The 27590-nt window shown below is 57.2% G+C and overlaps 2 protein-coding genes across 2 annotated transcripts in view; both read right to left on the minus strand.

Moving 5' to 3' along the window:
- Nucleotides 1–2039, minus strand: part of LOC123356422 (alpha-2-macroglobulin-like protein 1) — a 79660-nt gene extending 77621 nt beyond the window's left edge. The window contains exon 1 of the mRNA XM_044999667.1: nucleotides 1828–2039. The gene's annotated coding sequence lies outside the window, so the exon portion shown is untranslated. The remainder of the gene's footprint in view (nucleotides 1–1827) is intronic.
- LOC123356579 (alpha-2-macroglobulin-like protein 1) lies at nucleotides 1804–27519 on the minus strand. The gene is made up of 12 exons (XM_044999945.1): nucleotides 27381–27519; nucleotides 26153–26342; nucleotides 25571–25733; nucleotides 25045–25097; nucleotides 24227–24247; nucleotides 23238–23391; nucleotides 21398–21482; nucleotides 21021–21129; nucleotides 19820–19934; nucleotides 18765–18874; nucleotides 2601–2765; nucleotides 1804–2058 (listed from the first exon to the last, which is right to left on the minus strand). The coding sequence occupies exons 1-12, from the start codon at nucleotides 27443–27445 to the stop codon at nucleotides 1804–1806; spliced, it is 1485 nt and encodes a 494-aa protein (XP_044855880.1). The 5' UTR covers nucleotides 27446–27519.
- Nucleotides 27520–27590: the final 71 nt, after the last annotated feature.

Here is a 27590-nt window from a genome sequence, read left to right on the forward strand (position 1 = left end):
GTTCGATGGCCCAGCACGGGTCATCAGCCCGACAGTGACCCCATTGACAGGAACTAGGGCAGGGGCGGGCAAACTTTTTGGCCTGAGGGCCACATCGGGTTTTGCAAATTGTATGGAGGGCCGGTTAGGGGAGGGGGTCGTGGCCCGGCCCCCACATCTTGTCTGCCCCCTCCCTCATCCACACACACCTACTCCCTGTCCCCTGACACCCCCTGCCCCATCCAACCCCTCCTCTCATTCCTGACAGCACCCCCGGGACTCCTGACCCATCCAACCACCCCTTCTCCCTGTCCCCTGACTGCCCCCTCCTGCCCTCTATCCAACCCCCCTCCCCGTTCCCTGCCATCGTACCGCGCCGCACAGAGCAACGGTGGCTGGCAGCACTACAGCCGCACGCCCAGCTGGAGCTGGGCCACGCCGCCACCGCGCAGCACAGAGACTGGGTCAGGCCGGGCTCTGCAGCTGCGCTGCCCCAGGAGCTCCCAGCCCCCCACCCAGAGCATTGCGCCGGCGGCGCAGCAAGCGAGCTGAGGCTGTGGGGAAGGGGGGACAGCAGGGGAGGGGCTGGGGCCGAGCCTCCCGGGCCAGGAGCTCAGGGGCCAGGCAGGATGGTCCCGCAGGCCAGATGTGGCCCGTGGGCCGTAGTGTGCCCACCTCTGAACTAGGGGATACAGCTTAGGAGCCAGCAAGGCACGTGGGGCAGGCTGGTGGACAGAGAACTCTAAGGCTTTTCCATGCCACGTGCTGGGCAGCTTGTGTTTGGGACAAAGGAAGTACCAGCCGCATGGCAAAAGAAATATAAAGGGCAGCTGCATCCTCTCCATTTTGTCTCCATTCCTGCTTCTTCCCTCTGGAGTAACTTTTCTACAAACGAAGCTCTGAACAAAGGACTGAACGACCCATCCAAGCTGGGGATCTGTTCCAGAGGGACTTTCAAGCCAGCAACTCACCAATACTGCTCAGAACCTGATCTATGGACTTTGACGTCTCTGTGTGTATGTGATTGTTTTACCATTTAACAAGTCTCTTCTTGTTCTTTCTTTTCCCCTTATAACAAGCTTCCGTTTCAGACACTAAAGGACCGGCTGGCAGCGTGGTATTCTGGGTAAGATCCAAACTAATATTGGCCTGGTGGTGTGGGTGACCCTTTGGGGCCAGAAGAACATTGTGTACAGTGAGCAGAGGTTTTAAATGACTTCTCGCTGCACTGGCCCTAGGTGCTGATGGGGGCAGAGAACTGGAATGCAGCAGAGGGGGCCGTGCGATTTCTTTTTTAGCTTCTCGATAACCAGCGCGAGGGATCAGGAGCAGTTTGCGACTGGTTGGTGAGCCCAACTTCTGTGTGAACCACCAGTTTGGGGAGAATCTGCTCTTCCTTTTGCAGCCTGCCCTGCCCTTGGCATTTCCAGTGAGGGCTGCCCCAGGCACACTGGGTCACAAGCTGATGCTGTACAGGGGGCTGACAAACGCCCCGACGTGGGGATGGCCACGCAGGCCGGAGTCAGGGCAGGGTGCGGCCTCCCCTCCCCCGGACTGAGCCAGCAGAGGTGGGGGTGCAAGAAGCAACATTCAGGCAGGTATCCCATTCCCCAGCCCCCCCAGGCCAGCCAGCCCCCACTCTGGGGCCGGATTGGAAGCAGAGCCCCTAGTGGGGAAAGGGGAAAAGCCCCGTCCTGATCTAGCCCAGCCCTTGTAATTCAAAAGAACCGTTTGATTCCCCACTGCTGTGCTGTGGGGTCACAGCGCTGACTCCGCACCTCCTGCTCTCTCACACACACACACACACACACACACACACACACTTTAGTCTCCCAGGCTGGGGCTCACCAGGAAGATGAACTCCAGGCTCCTGGACCCGTTCCCCAGGGCCTCCCTAGCAATGACGTAATCCACCTGGAGCTGCTGGGCCTGGTCGCAGGGCAGCCGCCCTCCCAGCCAGCGGATTTTCAGGAAACTCTGGCTCTTGGAGTAGAAGGGCTTCAGGTAACGTTCGTCATCCCAGTAACTAGGAGAGACTCTGTCATGCTCAGCGCTGTCGTTCACCTGCTTGAAGTGCCCCTGGGGATAGAGAGAGCGATGGGGCTCTCCGGGGTGCAGAGCACCCAGCACAGGACAGGGATGCAGCCGGGGCAGGCCAGGCTCTGATGCTGCCGGCTGAGCTCACCCCATGGCCCCCTGCCCTGCGTCCGTAAGAGTGATGTGGAAAACCCCAGCGGTTCCAATGGGGCAGCCCGACAGCGGCAATGGGGCAGCCCCGGAGCTGAGCTGCCCGAAGGGGGCGACCTTCCTAACTAAACCCCACCCCAGATATTAATGAGAAGACAAGTGGCGGCACTAAGATGCCATTTGCGTCACCCCATTGATGGCTCTGCTGGTGGGGTCTGCGCCTCCCCCGCCCCCCCTCTGTCCTGGCTATTCAGCCTGCAGGCGCTTCGGGCAGGGCCGTTTGCTACGCTGAGTGTGTGCAGCACCCAGCACCGTGGGGCCCTGATCCTGGCAGCTCCTTAGGCACCACCGCAATTAAACATAAAAAAAATCGCAGAATGAATAACAGGCTGGAGAGCTGGGGCCCCACTGGGGCTCGGAGGCCCGTCTCTTACCCTCAGAGTGACCCACCCGGTCCAGCCGGAGGTGTCCAGCTCAAAGGAGGCTCTGCCAGACTCGTCCGTCAAGAAGGTCTGGTTCTTATTCTCATCCCCAGAGCTAACAAAGAGCTGCAGCTTCTCATTTTTCAGCGCAGAGCCACCTGCCGCCTTCAGGAGCATCTGAGCCGGGAGAGAAAGGGGGAGACGCACAACTCAGGGAGCAGACTCCTGGGAGAGTGTTGCCCACTAGGGGCTAAACAGCTGGTTGGGGGCATAAAGGGACAGTGCGATCCAGCCCTGAGATGCTCTGGGAAAGCCCAGGGCTGGGATGGGTGTTGGGGTGAGGACTGAGGGGCATTAGGAGATCTGAGAAGAAGTTGGGGCAGGACTGGAATAGCTGGGGGTGCTGGGGTGAGCACTGAGGGGTATCAGGTTGGCTGACCCCTTGACTGGCTCCCCATCCCCCAGACGTGCTCACCCCACCTGCAGACCCTTATGTAGAAATAACATTGTTCTGCGGGGCTGGGCCAGTAGTTAAGAGACAATCAGAACTGATGGCGCTAGATTGCCATCTTGAGATCTTCTCATGATAGTCCTTTGACAAAGTGTCCCGCACCTTTTCTAGGCTGGGCACCTGTCCAGAATACAATATGATAATCTGCCTTGGGTAAATGTAGGCGTGTGCACAGCACATCATACAATGGGAAGGTACTTGCCTGTTAGTAACTAGCGTTCTTCGAGATGTGGTGTCTATATGTGCTCCACTTCTGGTGTGTGTATGCCCCATGCACCGGAGATCTGAATGCATTAGCCACCAGTGTCCATGGGTTCTGCCTGCACCCTGCATGCCTCCATTGGGAGCTGGGATCTAAGCTATAACTAGTAAGCTGTGGTGCACTGGTCCTTTGGGAGCAGCAGGCCTGGTAACTCTGTGAGTGCCCAGAGGAGAAGGGCCTGGACACTACAGGGGACGCTCAGAGGACGGGAGGCTATTACTCCCAGTTCCTTTCCAGCAGCACTATCACCTGGCCAGGTGTTCCTCATTTTGTAGCTGTTCATTTTATTTCTCCTTCCTGAGTGACATCTTCATCATATAGACCCAGGGGAAGGAGGCCCTTGAAGAATTCCACCTGGATTTCAACAATTTCCACCCCATCATCAATCTCAGCCTGCACCAGTCCACACAAGAGATTCACTTCCTGGACACTACAGTGCAAATATGTGATGGTCACATAAACACCACCCTATACTGGAAACCTACTGACTGCTATACCTACCTACATGCCTCCAGCTTCCATCCAGGACACACCACACGATCCATTGTCTACAGCCAAGCCCTAAGATACAACTGCATTTGCTCCAATCCCTCAGACAGAGACAAACACCTACAAAATCTCTGTCAAGTGTTCTTAAAACTACAGTACCCACCTGGGGAAGTGAAGAAGCAGATTGACAGAGCCAGAAGAGTACCCAGAAGTCACCTACTACAAGACAGGCCAAACAAGGAAAATAACAAAACGCCACTAGCCGTCACCTACTGCCCCCAACCAGTACCGGATTTATCATGGCGCCACTGGCACCATGGCGCTGGGCCCAAGGTTCAAAGGGGCCCCGGCCCGGCTTCTCTTCTCCGCCCCCACTGCTCTCTCCTGTGGGGGCAGAAGCTTGATGCTGCCGGCTCCTGGGGCTCCTCCTGCAGCATGGCAGGCTCTGCTGGCAGCCAAGATCCCCCCTCCCCCGCCTCTTCCCCCAGCCTGCTGCATTCCTGCCCCTCCCCCTCTCCCTGCCCCAATCAGCTGTTTGTAGGCAGGAGGGAGGGGGAAGAGCGGAGCCTCAGCAGGCTCACTGCTCCCGGGAGGAGGAGAGGTGGGGGTGGGGCCTTGGGGAAGGGGCTGGAATCAGGGCATACCCCCTCCAGCCCCCTGCCGTGAGCACCCCCACGACCCCAACCCACACCCCAGCCCTCTGCCCACCCTGACCCCTGTACACACACCTCCCCACACACCTCCCCAGCCCCTTACCCTGACTCCTGCATTCCCCCCACACCCCCCAGCCCTGTCCTCTGCACCCCCCACATCCCCACCCCCACCCTGAGCACCAAACAGGAGCTTCTGCACCCCCTCCCCATACCCACCTGCACCCCTCACACCAAACAGGAGCTGCCCCAGGTAAGTGCTCCACACCCCAACCTCCTGCCCCAACCCTCAGCCCCCTTCCTCGCCCTAGCTCCTGGCCAGATCCCGAACCCCAACTTTTTTTTACAATATTTGAAAAGATCATTCAGTGGTCCGTCGAGACTCTCTGCGAGTTTCAAGTGGTCTGTGGAAAAATAAGTTAGACGACAAGAACAATCAAGGGACCTCACTTTATTTTCATTTACTTGCTATTACCTACAGGAGGAGGATGAAGAAAAAAAGAATGAAAAACGGGGGCGGGGGAGATAAGAGAGAATGTTCTTTTTCTTGGCTGGGTCCCAAGGAGGGGCCCCAAAAATTAAGCTGAGCACAGGGCTGGGGGGGGCACTAACTCTGAATCCACCACTGGCTGTCACGTCACCTGGGCTGGGGATACCATGTCTGTTGATCCCCCCAGTCTCCAACCTACCTGGGCAGTACAGCAGCCATGGCCCTTCCCACTAGCTCCTCTCCACTCCCCAGCCCACCCACCACTTGCCCCCACCCCGCCGAAGGCTTAGCCCTCTCTTTTAGAAATGAGTGCCTGCCCCTCTCCCCCCCCCCCCAGGCTTTTCTGGCAGCCCTGTTGCCAAGTATCCAGTTTTAGACTGGAAACCCCAGTAGAAAACAGGACCTGAGTGTCCGGTTAGCAGTGCTAACTGGGAACTAAATGTCCAGTTATAGGAGTAACCACATTAGCCGCCGCTCCTCCCACTCCCAACACCCCCCGCAGAGGGCTGGAAGAGAACCTGGCCTGCTGCTGCGGGAGCAGGGGCAGCTCAGTGCACAGAGAGACAAAGAGACTGGGCCAGATCCAGGCAGGTACCCGCTCTATGTGGGCAGGGGCGGAGGGATCCTGTTTACCCCCTGCCCAGCCCTGCTGCGCTTGCAGTTTACCCCTGGCCCCTCCTTTGCTCCAGGGACCAACCCTAGCTCCTGCCCCACTGTGCTTTTACCCCCAGCTCCTTTTTCAATCATTTCCCGGGGAAGCCCGCAAATATGTTTGGCGTCGGGACCACAAAAAGTTAACCCGGCCCTGCCCCCAACTTAAACCTCTCCACTGCATCATCAACGATCTACAACCTATCCTGGAAAACGATCCCTCACTCTCACAGATCTTGGGAGACAGGCTAGTCCTCACTTACGGACAGACCCCCAACCTGAAGCAAATACTCACCAGCAACTACACACCACACCACAGAAACACCAGCCCAGGAACCAATCCCTGTAACAAACCCCATTGCCTACTCTGTCCCCATATCTACTCTAGCGACACTATCAGAGGACCCAACCACATGGGCCACACCATCAAGGGCTCATTCACCTGCACATCTACCATATGATATGTGCCAGCAATGCCCCTCTGCCATGTACATTGGCCAAACCAGACAGTCTCTAAGTAAAAGAATAAATGGACACAAAACAAAAGCCAGTAGGAGAACACTTCAGTCTCCCTGGACATTTGTAACAGATTTAAAAGTAGCCATCCTGCAACAAAACACTTCAGAAACACACTTCAAAGAGAAACTGCAGAACTAAAATTCATTTGCAAATTTAACACCATTAATTTGGACTTGAATAGGGACTGAGAGTGGCTGGCTCACTGCAAAAGCAATTTTCCCTCTCTTGGTATTGACACCTTGTGACGAAGCGGGGCTGTTCTTAATGTTTGCTCTGAATACTGTGGGGGCGGGGGGGCTCAGTTTCTGACCAACCCTCTGTCGCCTGGCAACTAATGGCCAGGCCCTTCCCCCTGCAAGGGGATGCTAAAGATGTGGGAGAACAAATAGGTCAGGTGACCTCCTGGCCCGGGAAAGGAACTCAGCAGAGAGGAGGGGCTGGAGGGGTTTTCTGTCTGGAGCTGACTGGGGACGAGGAGTGAAGTGCAGACGTGGGGGTCTGGCTCACTGCCCCCCAGAATGGACCCGGCCGAGGGGTCCGGTTCTCTGTACCGGCAAGCTCTGTTTTAGACCCTGTTCCTGTCATTGAATAAACCTCTGTGTTACTGGCTGGCTGAGAGTCACGTCTGCAAAGTGGAGGTGCAGGACCCTGTGGCTTCCCCAGGAACCCGTTGGGGCGGGCTCGCTGTGGGAAGCGCACGGAGGGGCAGAGGATGCTGAATGCTCCTAGGAGAGACCCAGGAGGTGAAGCCGTGTGAGCTTCTTGCCCTGAAGACAGTTTGCTCCGAGGGAGAGGAGGTTCCCCAAAGTCCTGACTGGCTTTGTGGGGAGCACTTCCAGAGCATCGCCTGGGGACTCCATGACACACCTCCTCATCAATTATTGGGAATGGACCACATCCACCCTGACAGAATTGGCCCTGTCAACTAGGGTGACCAGATGTCCCGATTTTATAGGGACACTGACGATTTTGGGGGCTTTTTTCTTATATGGGCTCCAATTACCCCCCACCCTCATCTCGATTTTTTACATTTCCTATCTAGTCACCCTACTGTCAATACTGGTTCTCCACTTGTGAGGTAACTCCCTTCTCTCCATGTGTCAGTATAATAATGCCTGCATCTCTCATTTTCACTCCATGCATCTGAAGAAGTGGGTTTTTTACCCACGAAAGCTTATGCCCAAATAAATCTCTTAGTCTTTAAGGTGCCACCGGACTCCTCGTTGTTTTCCTAAGTGTAGTACCTCACGCTGGTCTTTAATTAATTTCATCTTGTTGATTTCAGACCAATTCTCTAATTTATCAAAGTCGTTATGAATTCTAATCCTGTCCTCCAAAGTGCTAGGAGCCCCTCTCTGTGTGGTGTCATCCACACATTTTAGAAGCACACTCTCCATTCCATTGTCTGAGTCTTTAATGAAAATATTCAGCAGTACCGGACCCAGGACTGACCCCTGTGGGACCCACTAGACACTTCTGCCCAGAGTGCAGCAAACTACTGATAACAACCCCTTGAGTATGGGGGTTTCAACAGTTGTGCACCAACCTTACAGTAATTTCATTTAGACCAGTGATTTTCAACCAGGAGGCCAGGGCCTCCTGGGGGCCGTGAGCAGGTTTCAGGGGGTCCACCAAGCAGGGCCAGTGTGAGACATGCTGGGCCCAGGGCAGAGGGCGGCAGCCCCACCACATGGGGCGATTGCCCTGCTTGCTACCCCTTCACGCCGGCCCTGGCTTTTATATGCAGAAAACCAGTTGCTGTGGCACAGGTGGGCTGTGGCGTTTTTACAGCATGTTGGGGGTGGGGGGGCTCAGAAAGGAAAAGGTTGAGAACCCCGACGTAGACCACGTTTCCCTAGTTTGCTTATGAGGATGTCAAAAGCCTCACTACAAACAGGATCTATCGAACTACTTCTTCCCCCCACCCACTAGGCCAGGAACCCTGACTGCTAGACGTGGCTTTTCTTACCGGGGCCTTTAAAATCTCCCCTCTTGCGCCTCAAGGAGCCAACAAAGGGCGTCTGGGAGTTCAGAAACGGTCCAGTCGCCTGGTGCTGTGCCTGTTGGTGCGGGACATGAAACGAGATCCAGCACTGTCAGCAGCGGCGCGGAAGGACCCGTGCGATGGATGCTGAGTGCGGGAAATGGGACGTCTGGGCCACAGGTGTGGGTAGCAGAGGCACCAAGGAGAGCGGCACCTGGTGCAGTGAAGGCGAGAGCTCCGGGCGTGATGCGTCGGTGCAGCAAACAGTGGTGCCGAAAGCACCCGCAGCAGCACCAGCCGCAATGACTGTGCCGCAAGCAGTGGTGCTGAGAGGCCACCACCAAGTGAAATCCTCTATGGGCACCAAGGGTTGAGCCAGCAGTGGAACCAAGGACTCAGGACTCCTGCTCTCTGGGCGCCAGAGGGACCAGGGATTGGCCTCGAGCTGCCCTTCTCAAGTGACACAGAAAGAGGAGACGTAGCAGGCACCTGAGGAGGAGATCTACTCCCATGCTCCTTGGCAGGATGGCATCCATGACACTCGATGTTATGTCCTTTTTTGTTCTTGGCTTAAAAGCCTTGCAAATGTGGCACTTAGCTGTCAGGTGCGATTCCCCGAGGCACTTCAGACGGGAGTCGTGCGGGTCTCCTGTCGGCATCGGCTTGCAGCAGGCCGAGCACGGTTTGAAACCCGGTGAACCGGGCATGGGGCCCGGCACCGGGTGCAGGGAAGGGGCTATTCCCCAAACCCCTCTTAACTATATTATACTAAATATACTATAAAGTGATACACTAAGTTGAACTATATAAATTTTTTTGTAACTATATACACAACAAGGAACGAGAGAACTACGAGTAGCTAGGGAAGCGGAGGTCAGCTTCGCCGCACTCCACTGTTCCAACGACCGACACGGGCGGTAAGAAGGAACTGAGGGGCGGATAGGTCGGCAGGGGTATATATCCGGTGCCATAGCGATGCCACTCCAGGGGGCGCCCAGCCGACCCACCGAGTGTTGCTAGTGTAAAAATCTTCCGATGAACGTGCATGCGGCGTGCACACACCGAATTGGAATCGATATGAGCAAGCACTCAAAGAAGAACAAACACCTACAAGATCTTTATCAAGCATTCTTACAACTACAGTACCCACCTGCGGAAGTGAGGAAACAGATTGAGAGAGCGAGACAGGTACCCAGAAGTCACCTACTACAAGACAGGCCCAACAAGGAAAATAACAGAACGCCACTGGCCGTCACGTACAGTCCCCAGCTAAAACCTCTCCATTGCATCATCAACGATCTACAATCTATCCTGGAAAATTATCCCTCACTCCAGGGGTGAGCTGGAGCCGGTTCGCACGGGTTCGCACGAACCCGTTTGTTATATCCTTGGGGCAGCCGGTGTAGGAAGCAATCACTTGAGGCCAGAGAGCAGACAGCTAACCAAAACCTCCATTTTATTTACAGACACAGAGAGCTCACTCAGCCGGTTGAAACCGGCTGAGCTATCCCTTAATAGTCTAACTCAGTTGCCATAGTAACAAAACCCATGACAACCAAATACACAACATATTCCTCCCCCCCTAATAAGAACATCCCCAAAATAAAACACACACTAAACTAGAGAAGGAGGGTAGACTGCCTCCATTCCCGGGTAAACCCTGGGGATTATTTTGCCCCATAACCGTGGGTTCGCCCTAACTAAAGATCCAGCCGATGAGGAGGCCTTCTGTCTCTAGGTGGATTACAGCGAACTTCTGGTGTTGTTGCACCCGAAAGTACTAGGGGCTCAGGGTCCGCAGCACGAATAGGTGAGGAGGTGGTATCAGCTCGTGCTGGGCAAAGGGGTATCTCAGCTGCCGGCGGTAATGGAGGAGAACAGTCAGGAACAGGTGACTCATGATTCGGTGTCTCACCAGGAGGGGTGAAGTCAGACCCCTCAACTGCAGATGCGTCCTGAAGACTGGCATGACCTGGCAACAGCTGATCTACATGTCGCCGCCAGGTAAGATTCTCTGCAGTCCGGACCATATAGGAAACAGGTCCTGTTTGAGTGATGACTGTGGCCGGGACCCATTTAGCTCTGGAAGTATAATTCCGAGCCAAAACTGGCTGTCCTGGGCTAAAGGTTCGGTCTTTTGCTCTGGGTGCCCGTCTGATGACTTGATATTGCTGCTGATGTTGCACAGTTTGTCTGGGTTCAGAAGGTTTCAGCAGATCAAAGCAAGTGCGCAGCTGTCGTCCCATCATTAGAAAGGCTGGGGAAGCCTGGGTCGTAGCATGAGGTGTGTTTCTATAGGAAAGTAAGAAGGTATCCAGACGCTTTTGAATGGAGTGTTGTCCCTTTGCTGATTTCAAAGCGTTTTTCATTGTCTGCACAAATCTTTCAGCTAATCCGTTGGTGGACGGATGATATGGTGCTGACGTGATGTGGTGTATCCCATTTGCCTTCATAAAATTTTGAAACTCCTGAGAGACGAACTGCGGTCCGTTGTCGCTCACAAGTTGTTCTGGCAGACCAAAACGACTAAAGAGTCCTCGTAGTTTTTGAATAGTACTCTCTGCAGTAGTGGACTGCATTATAGAGACTTCTGGCCATTTAGAATGGGCATCTACTGCCACCAAGAACATGCTTCCTTCAAGGGGGCCAGCAAAGTCAACGTGAATACGTTGCCACGGTTTTCAGGCCAGTCCCATGGGTGTAGGGGTGCCAACTGGGGTGCATTTCTTACACCCTGACATGACATACAAGCTTTTGCCTTCTCTTCAATAGCACTGTCCAATCTAGGCCACCAAAAATAGCTTCGTGCAATTTCCTTCATGCGCACTATTCCACAGTGACCGGAATGTAGCTGTTCTAACATCTGTGATCTCAGGGGTGGTGGAATAATGACACGCCTCCCCCACAACAAACAACCAGATTGGACCGATAACTCCGTCCGCCTGGACATGTAGGGAACAAGGTCGGGTGAGACCGGAGAGGTTTGTCGAGATTTACCATGCATCACCAGGTCCATAACTTGGGATAATACTGGGTCAACGCGGGTTGCCTTCTTTATCTGAGTAGCAGTGATGGGTGTATTCTCTACCTGTTCAAAGTAGAAGATTTCCTTTTGGGCACTATCTTGATGTTTGACCGGTAAAGGCAACCTTGAGAGGCCATCTGCATTGCCGTGCAGAGTGGATTTCCGATATTTGATTTCATATGTGTGTGCAGAAAGTATCAATGCCCAACGTTGCATACGACTAGCAGTTAATGGGGGAATGCCTGTGTAGGGTCCAAAAATTGATGTCAGAGGTCGATGGTCTGTAAGAAGAGTAAACTTTCGCCCAAACAGGTACTGATGAAACTTCCTAATTCCAAAAACAATTCCTAATGCCTCACGTTCGATTTGGGCGTAGTTAGTTTCTGCTTTGCTTAGAGTGCGTGAAGCAAAAGCAATAGGTCTTTCTTCTCCCGAAGGCATAATGTGTGACACGACCGCTCCCACTCCATAAGGGGAAGCATCGCAGGCCAATTGCAGGGGTAAGGATGGATCAAAGTGCGTTAGAACTTCAGAATTTAACAATGCATCCTTAGCTTTGTTAAATGCAACATCACAGGCTTCAGTCCACTTCCAGGCCTTGTTCTGCCCAAGGAGCTCATGAAGTGGTTTTAGCAGTGTGGCTAACTGTGAGATGAACTTTCCATAATAGTTCAGTAGTCCTAGAAATGAGCGCAGCTGGCTTACATTTCGAGGTGGGGGAGCCTCCACAATAGCTTTAACTTTTGCAGGGGCCTTATGAAGACCTGCAGAATCGATGATGTGTCCCAAATATTCAACAGAGGGCTTGAAGAATTCACACTTGTCTTTGCGAACTCGTAGGCCATACTCTTCCAGTCTTTGTAGGGTAGCCTCTAAATTCTTTAAGTGATCCTCTTCATTTCTTCCAGTGACCAGGATATCATCCAGATAGCACTGAACTCCTGACAAGCCACACAAGATCTGGTCCATAGCCCTCTGGAACAGGGCGGGAGCCGATGTGATTCCGAAGGGTAGGCGACAGTATCGATAAAGCCCCTTATGAGTCACAATAGTCAACAGCTCTTGGGACTTTTCATCGACGTGCATCTGTAAATATGCTTGACTCAGATCAATCTTACTGAACTTTTGTCCCCCAGCCAGGCCTGCGAAGAGGTCATCGATGCGGGGAAGCGGGTATTGCTCTGCACACAACACTGGGTTGACAGTGACTTTAAAATCACCGCAAATCCGGAGAGAGCCATCTTTCTTCACGATTGGAACGATAGGAGTGGCCCATGAGCTATGGGTAACTGGTATTAGGACTCCATTGGTGACCAGGCGCTCCAGGTCTGCTTCAACTTTTGGCCTGATGGCATATGGCACAGTTCGGGCTTTCAGATATTTTGGTGGACTGCCAGGTTTAATGTTCAATGTCACAGTGATTCCCTTCATACTTCCCAAATCATCTCCAAAAACAGCAGCATGTTTCCTTAGTATAGGGGTTAGACTGGTTTCTTCTTTAGTCATCCGGTGCACTTCTGCCCAGTTCAGCTGAATCTTCCCAAGCCAAGACCTACCCATTAAGGCTGGGTAGTTACCTCTCACCACAAACAGTGGCAATTTAGCCGCCCGTCCATTGAGCTCCACCTTAACATCAATAGTGCCCAACATGGGCACAGCTTCACCTGTATACGTCTTCAGAACAGTTTTTGTTGCCTTAAGCGGAAGATGCTGTAGCTTTTCCTTATACACAGTCTCAGGAACCAGCGAGACAGCTGCACCAGTGTCTAGTTCTATGCGTATAGGTTTGCCCTCCAATAAGGGGGTTACCCAGTATTCATGTGAGCCTGCTGCCAAAGACAAAACATGCAGTGGCACTTCCTCTTGTGAGGCGGTGTCACCTTGATCATCCTGGGTCTGCTCTAGGGTATGCAAGGTTCCTCTTTTTGTCGGCCAGACCACAGGCCTCTTTTTCTTTTGTTTACAGGCACACTCAATGTGTCCCTTTTTGCCACAGTGTCGACACACCAGGTCCTTACACCAACATTCTGATGCCTGGTGTCCTGGCTTACCACAGCGGTAACATTCTTGACTCTGCACAGTTTTGTGGGTCGGTTCTTGTGACACTTTTTGCACCCTAGGGGGTGCACCGATGTATTGTGCCTCCCTTGTAGCCAGTTCCATGGAGACAGCAATATCAACAGCCTTCTGTAATGTAAGCTGAGCCTCTGTCAGTAGGCGCTTCCGTATAGCTTCACTGCAGAGGCCACACACTAACCTGTCACGCAGGGCATCATTTAACATCTCTTTAAATTCACAGTGTTCTGCTAGCTTTTTTAAAATGGCTACAAATTGTACAACTGTTTCATCTTCCTTTTGGTCTCTTTTGTGGAACCTATATCTTTCAGCAATTACCAGTGGTTTTGGGGAGAAATGAGACTCCAGGATTTCCACAATGTCACTGTAAGATTTAGTCTCAGGCTTAACAGGGTGTAGTAAGCTGCGTAGCAGAGAGTAGGTTTTAGCCCCTACAACAGTTAAGAATATTGGCACCTTCTTCGCTTCTGTAATGTCATTTGCAATACCAAAAAGCTCAAAACGCTCAGTATACACATGCCACTGCTCTGTATTCTCATCAAAAGGCTCCAGGGGCCTGGTCAGAGTAGCCATGATTTTTAGTTTCACTTTCACAGTCAGTGCAAACAAGCAGCTTTTTTTCTTAGTTTGGTCTTTACCTTGACTTCTACTTCCTTCTGTTACTGGAGCAGCACCAGGATCCCACCCTCGTCGCCAGTGTTATGTCCTAGGGGCAGCCGGTGTAGGAAGCAATCACTTGAGGCCAGAGAGCAGACAGCTAACCAAAACCTCCATTTTATTTACAGACACAGAGAGCTCACTCAGCCGGTTGAAACCGGCTGAGCTATCCCTTAATAGTCTAACTCAGTTGCCATTGTAACAAAACCTATGACAACCAAATACACAACACTCGAGGTCGCTAACCGGGGCAGGCACAGCCTTAGAGGCAGAAGAGGTGGCTGCCAGGGTACTTTTACCCAAGGGTGATCGGTCCTAGGAGGATCCTGCATCTCTTCAGGGACTGAGCCTGGCCTCCTAGACTTCTCCAGGAGAAATCCCTTCAGTCTAGTCTCCCTGGATTTCACAGCCCGTTTGGGGAGGGCTCTGAAGTCCCTGCACTGCTCTCTAGCGTGTGTCTGTGAACCCAGACAATACAGACACTTACAGTGTCTGTCGTTCCGGGCATGGCAGACCCACACGAGGGACATAATTTAAATTCTGGGGATGAAACCCCCCTGTACCTGGATAAGACAGAAACTGCTCACCTAAGAGCCCACCCTCACTCCCCCATACCAGGATTCATAGAGTCCAAGGGCAGGACGGACCATTGTGATCATCCAGTCTGACCTCCTGCATAGCTTAGGCCAGAGACCTGCCCCACAATAATGCCCAGAGCCGACCTGTTAGAAGAACATCCCGGCTTCATTTACACATTGTCAGGGATGGAGAAACCACCAGGAACCTCAGTAAATTGTTGGATAATTACCCTCACTATAAAAAATTTACACCTTATTTCCAGTTTGAATTTCTCTAGCTTCAACTTCCAGCCGTTGGATCGTGTTCGACCTTTCTCTGCTAGACTGGATATTTGTTCCCCGATATTTACTGTAACCTTTCTGCCCATCTGAGTAGGCGGCAATAAGGGCCAGGTTCAGTATCCAGGGGTTCTGTTTAAATAACACAATGCAAAACTGGCTCGAGCCCCCACCCGGTGACCTGGGACAATTACATACCACCCCCCGGGCGCCTCTAGGAGGCAATCCTTCCCCTCTCGCAACCACAGAGTCTGAGTGTAGCAAAAATCTTTTAATAAAGGAGGGAAACAATGCAGCATTACGTTGGGGAAACACCACAAACAGGATTCATAACACAACCCATGAGCAAGTGACCCACCCTCAAGTAAGTTTGGCAGTGTCCTTTTCCCCTCAGGAACTTAAGTCCAGCAACCCAACAGTCACCCCGCCCACAGTTTCTGTCCCTGGTCAGTGCAGCTCACAGAGTTCAGAATCAGAGGGGCGGCCGTGTTAGTCTGGATCTGTAAAAGCGGCAAAAAGTTTTGTGGCACCTTATACACTAACAGACATTTAGGAGCATGAGCTTTCGTGGGTGAATACCCACTACGTTGGATGCACGTATTCACCCACGAAAGCTCATGCTCCCTGTAACAGGCCGGTGTGGCTCCCCTCCTCCCCGGGGAGGGTTGAGCCCCGGACACCGGAGTGGGCGGGGCTACAGAGCAGTGAGCCTGCCCCGCAGAGGGTCAGGCGGCGACCCGGAAGCACAAAAGCCCGGCCATCAGAGCTCAGTCGATGCCCAGCCACCGTCGGGAGCAGACCTCCCGAGAGGGCTCGGGACTGGGAAGCCGCTGGGGTCCCGAGCAGTTGCCCGGACTGGCCGGAGCTTCCCCTCGCTCGCTACTGGGAGGACCCGCCGGAGCTTCCCCGCGCCAGCTACGAGGAGGAGCTGCCGGGGACTTCCCCTCTCCCTTGTTGTTACCCCGAGGAGCCCCCGGAGCAGAACTGGCCGGACTTCCCCGAGGAACTGCCGGATCTACCCCCCAGCCCGGGCTGCGAGGAGCCCATGCTGTTGGACTTCCCGGGAGCGGACGCCACGGAGCAGGTAGGCCCCGAGGGGGAAATTGGGAGTGGCCCGGGGGCAGCCAACCCTAGTCAGGCTGCAGATCAATCCACGCCCATGTCAGTGTGTTGCGGTCAGGATCCCCACTGACCGTCAGCGGTGGTAGTCGCTGCCTAGGGCCCCGGGCCGGGACGCAGTGGAGTGGGTGGGCCTGCGTCCCCCCTGCCACCCCACTCACGGGTGACAGTTTCCCCCTCACCCCAGTGTTCAGCCCCTGCACCAGAGGGTCTGAGCTCTGACCGTTGTTGCCCCACCCTAATCTAGGGCCTGGGCCTTTATCCTAGATTGTTTGTACTGTTTGCTGCTCAGCCCCTGCACCAAAGGGCCTGAGCTCTGACTGTTGTTGCCTCACCCGGACCCAGGGCTGGGGCCCCTATCCTAACTGTTTGTTGCTCAGCCTTGCAGCAGCAGGCCTAAGCCCCTGAGTGACTGTGGCTCAGCTTTGAAGAGTCGGGACAGGACGCGACTAAGAGCAGCAGGCCGGTGTGGCTCCCCTCCTCCCCGGGGAGGGTTGAGCCCCGGACCCACACGTTTACACTCCCAAACGTCTGTTAGTCTATAAGGTGCCACAAGACTCTTTGCTGCTTTTACAGAGTTCAGAAGTTCATCTGCAGAGTTTACCTCCCAGCCTGGGTGGAAGTGGAGGGAGGTATGGGGGGACACAATCTTACATGCTCTGCTGCTCAGGTCGATGGACAATTGCCAGGCCTCTCCATGGGGTTCCACTACACCTCTTCAGCTACTGTCTGCTCCTCTCCACCAGCCACCCTGCTGTCCACTCCGCTCTCTGTGCCTCTCCGCTAGCCACTCACTAGCTTGTCTTCAGCCACCCCCCTTCACACAGCTCTCCAGGAGTTTAGTTGGAACTGGGGGAGTTTCAATACTGCTATCCACTAGCCCAAAGTAAATCTAGCACTTAAACCTATGAAACCAGGAATTCCAGCTCTGTAACCTATAACAAGCCTACTAACGAAACCAAAATTCACACTGCTATTACAGTGGGGAGAGACAGCAACAAAAGACATGACAGTAATCATGACATGACATGACATGACATGACATGACCCCCACTATCAAACACACATACCTTGCCCCAAATTCTCTCAATTCACCAGATTTTGGAACTCATGTCCCTTGCTTAGCGAGTGCTACTTAGGTGAGGGCAAGTCCCTCTGTTATAAAATGCCAAGTATAGTTCTACTGAAACCAGGAATTCCAGCTCTGTAACCTATAACAAGACTACTAATGAAACCAAAATCCACACTGCTATTACAGTGGGGAGAGACAACAACAAAAGAAATGACAGTAATCATGACACGACACTCCTCCATTATCCAACACAAATACCTAGCCCCAGTCTCTCTCAATTCACCAGGTTTTGGAACCCATGTCCCTTGTTAGCGAGTGGTACTCAGTTGAGGGCAAGTCCCTCGGTCATAAAATGCCAAGTATAGTTCTACTGTCCTTGATTCACATAACCAGGATAACACCACTTTATTGCTCCTGTCCCAATAACAAAGAGACTGGGGATCCCACAGCAGCCAAAGTGACCATTTGGGCAGGCAGTCCCATCATGCTAGGCGGGGTGGGTGTGCCCATGCAAATGAGATCAGGCCCTGAAGTCATTTTCCACAGCTCACCACTAGATGTCAGGGTAGAGCTCATCCTGAGTCATCTTACATTACAAATTGTAATCAAGTCACCTACTAACCTTCTCTTTCTTAAACTAAATAGACTGAGCTCTTTGAGTCTCTCACTATAAGGCATCTTGTCTAATCCTTTCACCAGCCTTGGGGCTCTTCTCCGAACCCTCTTCAATTTATCAATATCCTTGTTGAGTCACATAACCGGAACTGGACACGGGGTTCCAGCATCAGTTGCACCCCTGCCAAACACAGAGTATCCGACTCGAGAGTCCCATTTATACCTCCCAGAATCGCATTAGATCTTTTGGCCACAGTGTCGCACTGGGAGCTCGTGTTCAGCTGATTATCCACCACGACCCCCAAATCGTTTCCAGAGTCCCTGCTTCCCAGGCTAGACTCCCCCACCCTGTAACTATTGCTCCGAGGAGAGGGGCGGCTCTATGTTATTTGCCACACCAAGCATGACAGGCAGGTGTCTTTCGGCGGCGCTCCTGCGCGCAGTCCGCTGGTCATGTGGATTCTGCGGCACACCTGCAGGAGGTCCGCTGGTTACGCGGATTCTGCGGCACACCTGCAGGAGGTCCACTGGTTACGCGGATTCTGCGGCACACCTGCAGGAGGTCCGCTGGTTACGCGGATTTGGCGGCATGCCTGCAGGAGGTCCACCGGTGCTGCGCAATTCGGCATCCCTGCCGCTGAATTGCTGCCGAAGCCGCGGGACCGGCGGACCTCTCGCAGGCATGACGCCAAAAGCCGCCTGCCTGCTGCCCTCACAGCGACCGGCAGGCTGCCGCCCGTGGCTTGCCGCTCCAGGCACGCGCTTGGTGCACTGGTGCCTGGAGCCGCCCCTGTCCGAGGAGAGGGAGTCTATGACTGAAATCCTCCCTACAACAGGAGAGTTCAGCTAAACTAACTAAACTGCTATCTCCAGTAACAATTATTAACGATCAAAATGACTATTTACAAAACGTAAAGAGAAAAACTTCAGCAGAGCAGGAGACTGGACACTGCTGCTGGCTCTGTCTCTCAGCCAGGGGCCGTGAGAAGGAACTGAGGGTTGGCTGGTTGCTCAGCCCCCATTGTGCCCTCGGGAAGGCGGGCTTGAGGACATGGAGAGCACAGCTAACGCATCCGATCTCCAGTGCATGGGGCACATGGGCACCAGAAGTGCAGCACATCCGGCAAGCAGTCAACATCAATGGAGGTTACAGTGTGGTACAGACATATCCCACTCTGCCACACCGGTAATCCCGGTACCTTGCCAGTGTAGGGGATTCCAGCCTTGTAAGTCTTGTCAGCGTCCTCAAAGGTCACCATAGCGATTTCAGACACGATGTCACAGCTCTTGGTCACAGTGAGCTTCACCCCTAGCAGGAGAGGGAGGGACGATAGGAGGAAGATGCAGGTGCTGAGAGCGACACCAGAGTTCAGGCTACGTCCCAGATTTCTCTCCATAACAATCCGCCCAGCCATTTCTACCCCCTCTCGCTATGGACTGGAGGGTGTGATTGGGGGAGAATTTGGGAGGTTCGGCTTGGGGCGGAGAAGGATTTTCCTGGGGAATCTGGAAACTAGAAAATTTAGATTCACCTTCCGTGGGGCTTAATCCCAAACCAGCCACGTGACATTTGCCAGCAGGGGCTTGTGGCTCTGCGGCCCTTTCCCCAGCAGAGAGCTCCTTACTGAACAGCCCCAGAGCTGACCCCGCACACAGGCCTCTCGGCACAGGGCCTGCCCCCAGAAAGGGCCGTTTTCAGAAGTGCCCAGTGACCCGTTGCCGTTCTGGACCCGCTCTCCTCCAGCCACTTCGCCATCGCTGATGTCAGCACCCGAGGGTAACGTTGTAGCCACCCCAGTTACAGTTTTCAGCCAAAGGGGTGTCACCGCTCTGGAAATCAGGATTCCTCTGGGTTAAATGTGGAGTTATCTGGGTTCGTTACTAAGCGATTAGCACTTGCCGTTTTGAACGCTAAGCGCTAACGTCACTGAGGCCGTGACTCAGGGCCCAGCGACACAGGCTGGGCCGTCACTCCGCTCTGCCAGCTCAGTCCACAGCCAGAGACCACTCGAGGGAGGGTGTTTAGTCTTTGCATGAACGTGCCCAGGTCTGAACTCCTCATGAGGGATCGATCCCAGTGATGGGCTGAACCAGAACCCCAGATCCAACCCCCCAACGCTACCTCTGGGCCCGTCTCTAAAGCAGCTGGGCTACGAATGACATGACCACATGTGCAAGTGAGACCCTCTGCCCCTGGGGGTTCAGTGCTGGGGGCTGCCTGGGGGCGTGCACGTGTGCTTGATTTCACCCCCACCTGTCCCCTCCTCCATGAGAAACGCGAGGGCCTGGAGGCTCATCTCATAGCCAGAGTGGGTCAGGTTGAAGGGAGCCATCTCCACCTCTGTGGAAAAGCAGCCGTTGCTGTCAGTCTGGAGGGAGAGAATCAGAGCCCGTTAGCAGCAGCTCTGCACCAGTCTCCGCAGGTGTCAGCTCAGCGGGTCTCTCATCGGGCTTGGCCTGGTTAGTGCTGGGACGGGAGACACTCAAAGAGAACCTGGGTGCTGAAGTCAGCAGCAGGGGGCGCTCTCACCTTGGGGTCAGCCCTGACACCGGTACCCCAGCGCGGCGCTAGGGGGCGCTGTGCAGCTGGAGCTGCTGTGGGTGGGATGAGACGTAAAACAGGCCCTGGCCACTCGTGCCCATCACAGATCCCCTGGTGCTAGTCCCCCATCGTCATGGTAACGCTGGCTGATTCCAATCGACCCCCCAGCCCCCCAGGGACTGAGAGCATTCGGGGAGATCTGTCCCAGCCTAACGAGAGCTGCTGATGAGGACGGGCGGCCCCGTAACCTGGGGCACTAGCCTAGGTCTGGAGAGTCCCTGCTCTGCCACAGGCTGCCTGCAAGTCCCTCTGAGTCCGGCTCCAGCAGAAACCCCCTGCGGCCGCGAGTCTGAGCCCAGCCCTGCTGATCCCACTTGTGCTGCGGGGCTAAACCAGCAGGTCGACGGTCGGGTCCAGGCACTAGATCCGGGGAGGGGGGAGGGTCTCAGAGCCCAGGCTCCAGCCAAGCGTCTACACTGTTCCTTTAGCCCCGCGGCGCAAGCCCCAGGCAGCAGAGCTGGGCTGGGAGATGCTGCCGCAGGGTTTTTGCTGCGCGGACAGACCCTGAGCATCTCTGTGCCTCAGTTCCCCATCTGTACAATGGGCACAGGAGCTTCCCCGCCTCCCGGGGGCTAGGAGGGTAAATGAGGCACTGAGATAGTGTGGGGAAGGGGGGGGCGTAGAAGTCCCTAGGCCCTGCTACACAGCTGCCAATTCCCACCCCCAGCCTGCCAGATGGGGACCCGGATGGATCCAGGGCCTGATTCGCTTGCACTTACACCAGCTTTACACCAATGTCACCAACATCATCACGGCAGATCACAGCCCCCCTCTGGCCAGTGTAAGAAAACCCTGGAGAGGAGCCTCCTCCAGCAGCATGTCATGTACCTGCCCCCTCCCCAGTCACACTCACCTGGCCAGTAAGCTCCGTGCACCGAGCCCCGTACCAGGGATATGCTTGTTGTTCCTCCAGACACAGGATGGCCTGGACCCTCCCCAGGACGGGCTTCCCGTAGGTGTATCTGTTTAGCAGAGGGGAGGGAGAGGGTAAGTGGGAGGGGAGGGGGCCAACGCCCCTGCCCATGGGGGGTCCCTGCTGGGGTGGGGCTGGTCGTGTGGGTGGAGTGAGAGCCCCAGGGAGCCCTGCCTGCCATGAGCATGGGGCAGAGGGGGGCGCAGGCAGGGAAGGGGCAGGTCAGATCCTGGCCTGGGGGGTGGGGGAGGGGAGTCAGGTCCAGGGCAGTACCAGCCCCCCCTTTAGCGGCCCGGCAGGGCTGCTGTCACACTCACCGGCCGCACACCCGCAGCAGGAGCGTCTCATCCAGCACCGTCACCACGGGGGGCAGCTCCAGGGTCACTTTGAACTTGGGCAGCACTGGGGGCAGAGAGGGACGGGGTGAAACCGACCCGCAGCCCCGGCTCGGGGGTTTCATCGTGATCCTCGGCCTTGGAGCTTCTCCCCGGGTCGTGCAGCCCCCATCAACCTGCCGGCCGGGCGGGAAGGGGAAGGGCCCGGAAACGGAGCAGGGCTGGGCAGAGGCTGCAGGCTGCAGCAGTAGGGTTGCCAGGTGTCGGGTTTTCGACTGGGACGCCCGGTCGAAAAGGGACCCTGGCGGCTCCGGTTGGCTACACAGCCCGGGCCGTTAAAAGTCCGGTCGGCAGCGCAGTGGGGCTAAGGCAGGCTCCCTGCCTGCCCTGGTGACACACCACTCCCGGAAGCAGCAGCACGTCCCCACACCGGCTCCCACCCAGAGGGGCAGCCAGGGGGCTCCGCACGCTACCCCTGCCCCAAGCACCTGTTGGGGATCAGGGTGGTGGGAGGCAGTTAGGGGGTCAGGAGCAAGTGTCTGGGGCGAGGGTGGGGGTAGGTGGCAGCTGTTTCAAGGGAGACATCAGAGCTCTTCTCTCCCCCTCCCCTGCAGGAGCCAGAGGAGGTTTTTTGTGGGGGAGGATGGAGAGGGGGTCACTGACGTTTCCCTCCCCCTCCCAGCAACACCAGCTCTGGGAAGGGTGTTTATTTGTGAAGAGCCCCTTGTGCTCCAGGAGGAGCAGAGGTGGGTCTGGGGGCACAGGGCAGATGTGGGTGGATTCTGGGCTGGGCTGGGCAGAGGTGTGGCACAGGGTAGATGTGGGTGGGTGCTGGGCTGGGCAGAGGTGGGTCTGGGGGCACAGGGCAGATGTGGTGGGGGCTGGGCTGGGCAGAGGTGGGGTTGGGGGCACAGGGCAGATGTGGGTGGGTGCTAGGCTGGGCTGGGCAGAGTTGGGGTTGGGGGGCACAGGGCAGATGTGGGTGGGGGCTGGGCTGGGCAGAGGTGGGGCTGGGGGGCACAGGGCAGATGTGAGTGGGGGCTGGGCTGGGCAGAGGTGGGGCTGGGGGGCACAGGGCAGATGTGAGTGGGGGCTGGGCTGGGCAGAGGTGGGGCTGGGGGCACAGGGCAGATGTGGGTGGGGGCTGGGCTGGGCAGACGTGGGGCTGGGGGCACAGGGCAGATGTGAGTGGGTGCTGGGCTGGGCAGAGGTGGGGCTGGGGGCACAGGGCAGATGTGGGTGGGGGCTGAGTTGGGACTGGGGGGTCAGATTTAGCTGCTGGGGGTTGGTGAGAAGCTGGAAGCTCCGTCCCATCCAGCAGCGGGAGCCAGGACCAGCTCCCGCGATAACTTTGGTGACACGGTAACTGACCCTGTCCCCCTCCCCCTCCCACAGACACTGGCGGGAGGGGGTGGGGCTGCAGAAATCCAGAGTCAGACCAAAGCATGGAACAGCCACGGTTCTGACTCATGCTGCTGGTGTGTCTGGGGCCGGCCACACTGAAATCCCCAGCTCTGCATCCCCGCAGCGGCACCGACCTGAGACCTCCCCCAGGGCCTAGGGCAGAGTGGGGCAGGGCCGGGGCAGGGCAGGGAGGCTGAATTTCCCCTCCCCCAGGGCCCTACTGCGGGAGGAGTGGGCATGGGGTGGCTGAGGCCCAGGAGAGCTTGGAGCTGGTGGGCCAGTCCCAGGGCTCTGAGCTCCCAGAGACCCTCTGACAGAGACCCACAGACACCTCGCCCCAGGGAGACTCAGGAATCCCCCTCCCACCCCGTGTGCCAGAGCCGTGACCTCGGTCGCTGCCCTGGGCCCCGCTGCTCACCGTATTCCTCCACGCTGAACGAGTGCCTCGTCCCCTGCGCCTCGATGCCGTACGTCCCCAGGGCCGGCTCTGCAGACAGCGGGAGGGACAGATCCACAATGCCCTGCTGCGGAGTCACATCTCGCCACTGGGCGATGCGGTTCCCGCTGGGATCCTGGCACACGGACACGCCCTGCTCAGCCGCTGCCCCCACACACGGCTCATCCCCGGCAGCCCCCGAGAGCCTCGTGCTGCCGACGGGGGCTGGATCGATGCCCGGGGGCTCAAATCCTTCTCCTTAGCCTGGAGCAGGCACCGCCGGGCAGGTGCTGGGTAAGGGGGCCCCTGCCAGCACCCCTCAGCCCTGACCCGAGGGCACCTCCCCTGGGGGGAACAGGCTCCCGAGGGACACCCCATCTCCAGCCTGGACAAAGCCCAGGGAACTCGCCGTAGGGACCGTTTCCATCTCAGTGCTAGGCCTCTGGGGGTACGTTCCCTGCCCCCCTCCCCCCACACAGCCTCCCCAAACCCCCACCCCTCCCCTCTGCCCCTGCAGCTCCCAGAGACCCTCCCTCCTCCTCTGCCCTTCCCCCATCAGGCTCCCAAGGGAGCTCCCCACTGAGTTCCCCACCGGCTGATCAAGTCACTGCCTGACCCAGAGTTCGGGGGCTGGGAACATTCAGGGTGAGCGACTCAGGCAGGGATCCCAGCCAGGCCCAAACCACCTGCCTCCCGGACAGACACCCCCAGACGCTGCAAACTCAGGGTGGGGAGGATGTAATCCGATGGCACAAATGTCCCCTCCCTGCCCCCTATGGGGCCCAGCCCAGAAACGCCCTGTGCTCTGGGACCCTTTGCAGCCCCACAGCAGGGCAGAGGCTCTAGGGCTGGATTGCTGGACACTGTGGTCACAGCCCAGACTCCTCTGGGATCCCCCCCACTGAACACCCCCGGGTGCCCTCGGATGAGCCAGACAGGAAGAGGAGGAGGCTGGAGAGGCACAGACTGACCTGCACGGTCACCAGGGGCAGCTGCAAAGCAAACAGACAGGAGATGGCTGGTTAGAGGGACAGGAAACACCGCCCACTGCCCCCGGGTCTGCCTGTGACCTCCCCAGCGCCGGGGTGTCTCTGGGGCCATGGGGGATCATGGGGACAGCCGGGGCCATCTGGAGGGAGAGGGATTCTGCCACGTCACTCAGAGCGCACAGCACGGTTAGGCTGAAAGGTGCTAATGACTGTCATCGGGGGGGGGCACCCACAGCCAATCACAGACTGCACTAAAGCCAGTGGGTGCCCAGCGCCCTCACTCCGGCTCCATCCAATGTGCAATCAACCCTCTCTGTGCAGTGAAGAGACTGCAACCAACAGAGGCCACTGCCCAAGGCACTGGGCTCTGAAGCCCAGGGGGCTGCTCCACACGGCTGTTTTCAGCTGGCCAGCACAAGCCCTGCTACTGCAAGGCTGTTACCTGCCCTGGGAGACTCGCCCCTGCAGCAGTGTAGGGCAGGCTGGTGGCTGAGGCATTCCCAGATACTGGACATCCCGGTACTTCCAGGAATGGCATGGGCCTGTCCCCGCTGGCGTGACTTCGCACACTCGGTGTGTGTGAGTTCACGCCCGCAGGGGCGGAGCAGTGCGTTCTGCCAAATGGCGTCCCCCATCCAATACCAGACACAAGCATGCACTGGATGGGGGCAAACCACCCGTGAAGAGGACTGTCCGATTTCAAACCGGATGAACAGGCTGCCTGGTGTAGACAAACCTAACGTGTCCAGTGCACCAGGGCCCTGTTACCCTGCCCCCCCACCCCCCACCCCAGCTCTCACCTTCCGGGTACTGGGAACGAAGTCTTTGTCCAAACTGACGATTCGAAACTTCACTGCAAAGGAGCAGAGGCAGAGGCGGGAATCAGCCCCGGCTCGGTTTGTCTGAGTGAATTCCCAGCTGGGGAAGGTGCCAGCCGGATGCCCCGGGCACTGACGGCCTCTGTGAACCCACAGAATGGGCCCAGCCCGGGCAGCGCAGCGCCAGCTTCCCCCCGCTGCCCTCTGCCAATGAGCCCCGGCCCTGCCCTGCGTGGCAGGAGGCTGCCCGGGGAGGCCGATCGGTGCCCCCTGCAGTGTCTGTGCCATCGCCAAGGACGGGCTGAGACCCCCACTTGGTTCCAGACAGGCCCCCAAACAGGCCTCAGGCTTTGGGCCTCTTCTCCCCTGGGGCCGGGTGCAGACAGGGGCCTAGAAGTGAGAGTCCCGAATCCCTCGCTAGGCCCCCAGCCCATCCCCGGAGCCCGGGAGTCCACCCCAAGGGCCTGGGGCCCCAGGAAACTCCCTCCAGCAGCTCCTGCCCTCTCACCTGTCTGTCCCGGCTTGTAGACGGCCTTGTCCGTCTGCACAAAGGTCCCGGGCTGCAGCGCCCGCAGCAGCACCTTCTTCCGCTCAGAGAACTGCAGGGCATCTCCCCGGATCGAGACGTGCAGCTCTGCCACTTCCTGCTGCCCCCCGGACGGGGCTGGAACCTGCACACAGGGACCCCAGCAAGGCCACAGCGGCCGGTAACGGGCCGGTCGCGGCGCAGACCCGTTATCGCGTGGGGGGGGCCAGTGGTGTTTGTGGGTCTCTGTACCTACCCCCCCCAAACACAGGAACCCCCGTCACCAGCCTCGGGGACCTGAATGGGAGGGAGCATGAACCTGGGGCGCTCGGTGGAGTTGGAAGCCAGGGTGCTCTGTGCCCCCCACCCCATCCCTGCTCCCCCCTGCCTGTCGCTGCTGAGGGATGGGCTCGAGTTCTGTGGCTACAGCTGCCCATTGAGTGACCAGCTCCGTGCCCAGGGCCAGTGCCCTGATCCCTGCTGTGCCCGGGGCCTGAGGCTGGGCTGGGGCTGCAGACCCGGGGCTGACGGGCTCCGTGCCCATGGCTGCGGGCGGGGGCTCACCTGGAAGCGCACGTTTTCGTGCAGACGGGGCTCCCGGACCTCTCTCTCCAGCAGGGTGATAGCGCTGGGCCCATCCCCCCTCTCCAGCCGGACGCTCACCCGGACGGTCTCGTTGAGGTCGCCGAGATGAACTGACACCGTCCCCGTGTGCGGGTGGTAGAGCTCGGCTGCGCTCACCACCACATAGTGCCTGGAGAGGGGAAAGCACCGGGCAGTGGGGGAGGGGACAGCCCAGAGCTTCCCCCAGGACTGGGGGTGACTCCCGATTTCTGAGTGTCCCCCCTGCTGGGACAGAGCTGGGTCGATGGTGCTGGAGGCTGATTCGTTTCTGTAACCACAGGGCAGGGTCAGGGCAAGGCCCCCCCGCTACATCCCCCACCCCAGCCTGCCTCCCGTGGAGCTGGAGGGGCCCCGGGGGACGCAAACAGGGGCTCAGTCCCCCTCCATCCCCGGCCTCTCGGCTGCTCAGTCTGCCCAGAAGGGGGCAGCTAGTGGGGCTGAGAGTGAGCAGAGACCCCTGCGCATGGCGGGGGCGGGGGGGAGGCTGGTTAGTCTGGGGCTGTGCTGAGCACCTGAGCACTTTGCAGCCAGTAACCGGCTTAGATACAGCCCCACCCCCACCCCCACCCCAGTCCGCACCCCGGGGCCTCCGCCCGCCCTCGCAGGAACCCTTCGGCCTTTGCACCGTCGAGGCACTGCCCGGTTCTGCTGAGACGTTGGTTTAACGCGCTGGGTTCGTCGGTAATTACTGTTCTATTGCACTGGTGCCTAGAGGCCCAGCCCGGCCTGGCCCCCTGCGCTGGGGCTGGACAGACCCGCAGGCAGAGACAGGCCGCGGCCCGAGGAGGTGACAGGCCGGCGGGAGCAGGTGGCCGCAGAGGATCATCACCCCATGGTACAGGGGAGCTGAGGCTCAGAGGGTCGGTGTCTGGCCGGGGGTGCACAGGGCGTCTGTGGCAGAGCCGGGCACTGACCCCCAGCTCTCCACACCCCACGCCACTGCCTTAACCAGAGCCAACCACCCCTGGCGCTGGGAGGGGCCGGCCCAGGTGGCCCAGGAGGGCCCCAGTGTCAGGGACTGAGCTCCCAGGGGAGAACGGACCTGTCCCGTCAGTTTCGGATCCAGCAACCCCCTCATCGGTGCCCTCGCCTGCTTCCAACCCCCCCACCCCACCCCCCCAGCACCGTTCATCACGTGGACAGACAGACAGACCCGGACACGGCTTACGGCTCTGCAGACGTCCCAGCTGTGAGGTGCAGGAGCAGCAGCAGGCAGGTTACTGGGGCCCCCATTCCTGGGGTGCAGGCAGACGGGCAGGCACAAGGGGACACACACACGTCACCCCCCTCTGGGTCCTTCTTCCTCCCTCTCCTGCACGCTCTGTGCTGGAGACCAGCCTGCTCTGCCCTGATACAGACTCTGGAGCCGGAGCTTCGC

Source organism: Mauremys mutica, chromosome 25 (genome assembly GCF_020497125.1).
Source record: "Mauremys mutica isolate MM-2020 ecotype Southern chromosome 25, ASM2049712v1, whole genome shotgun sequence".
In the NCBI taxonomy this organism is placed as follows: domain Eukaryota; kingdom Metazoa; phylum Chordata; order Testudines; family Geoemydidae; genus Mauremys; species Mauremys mutica.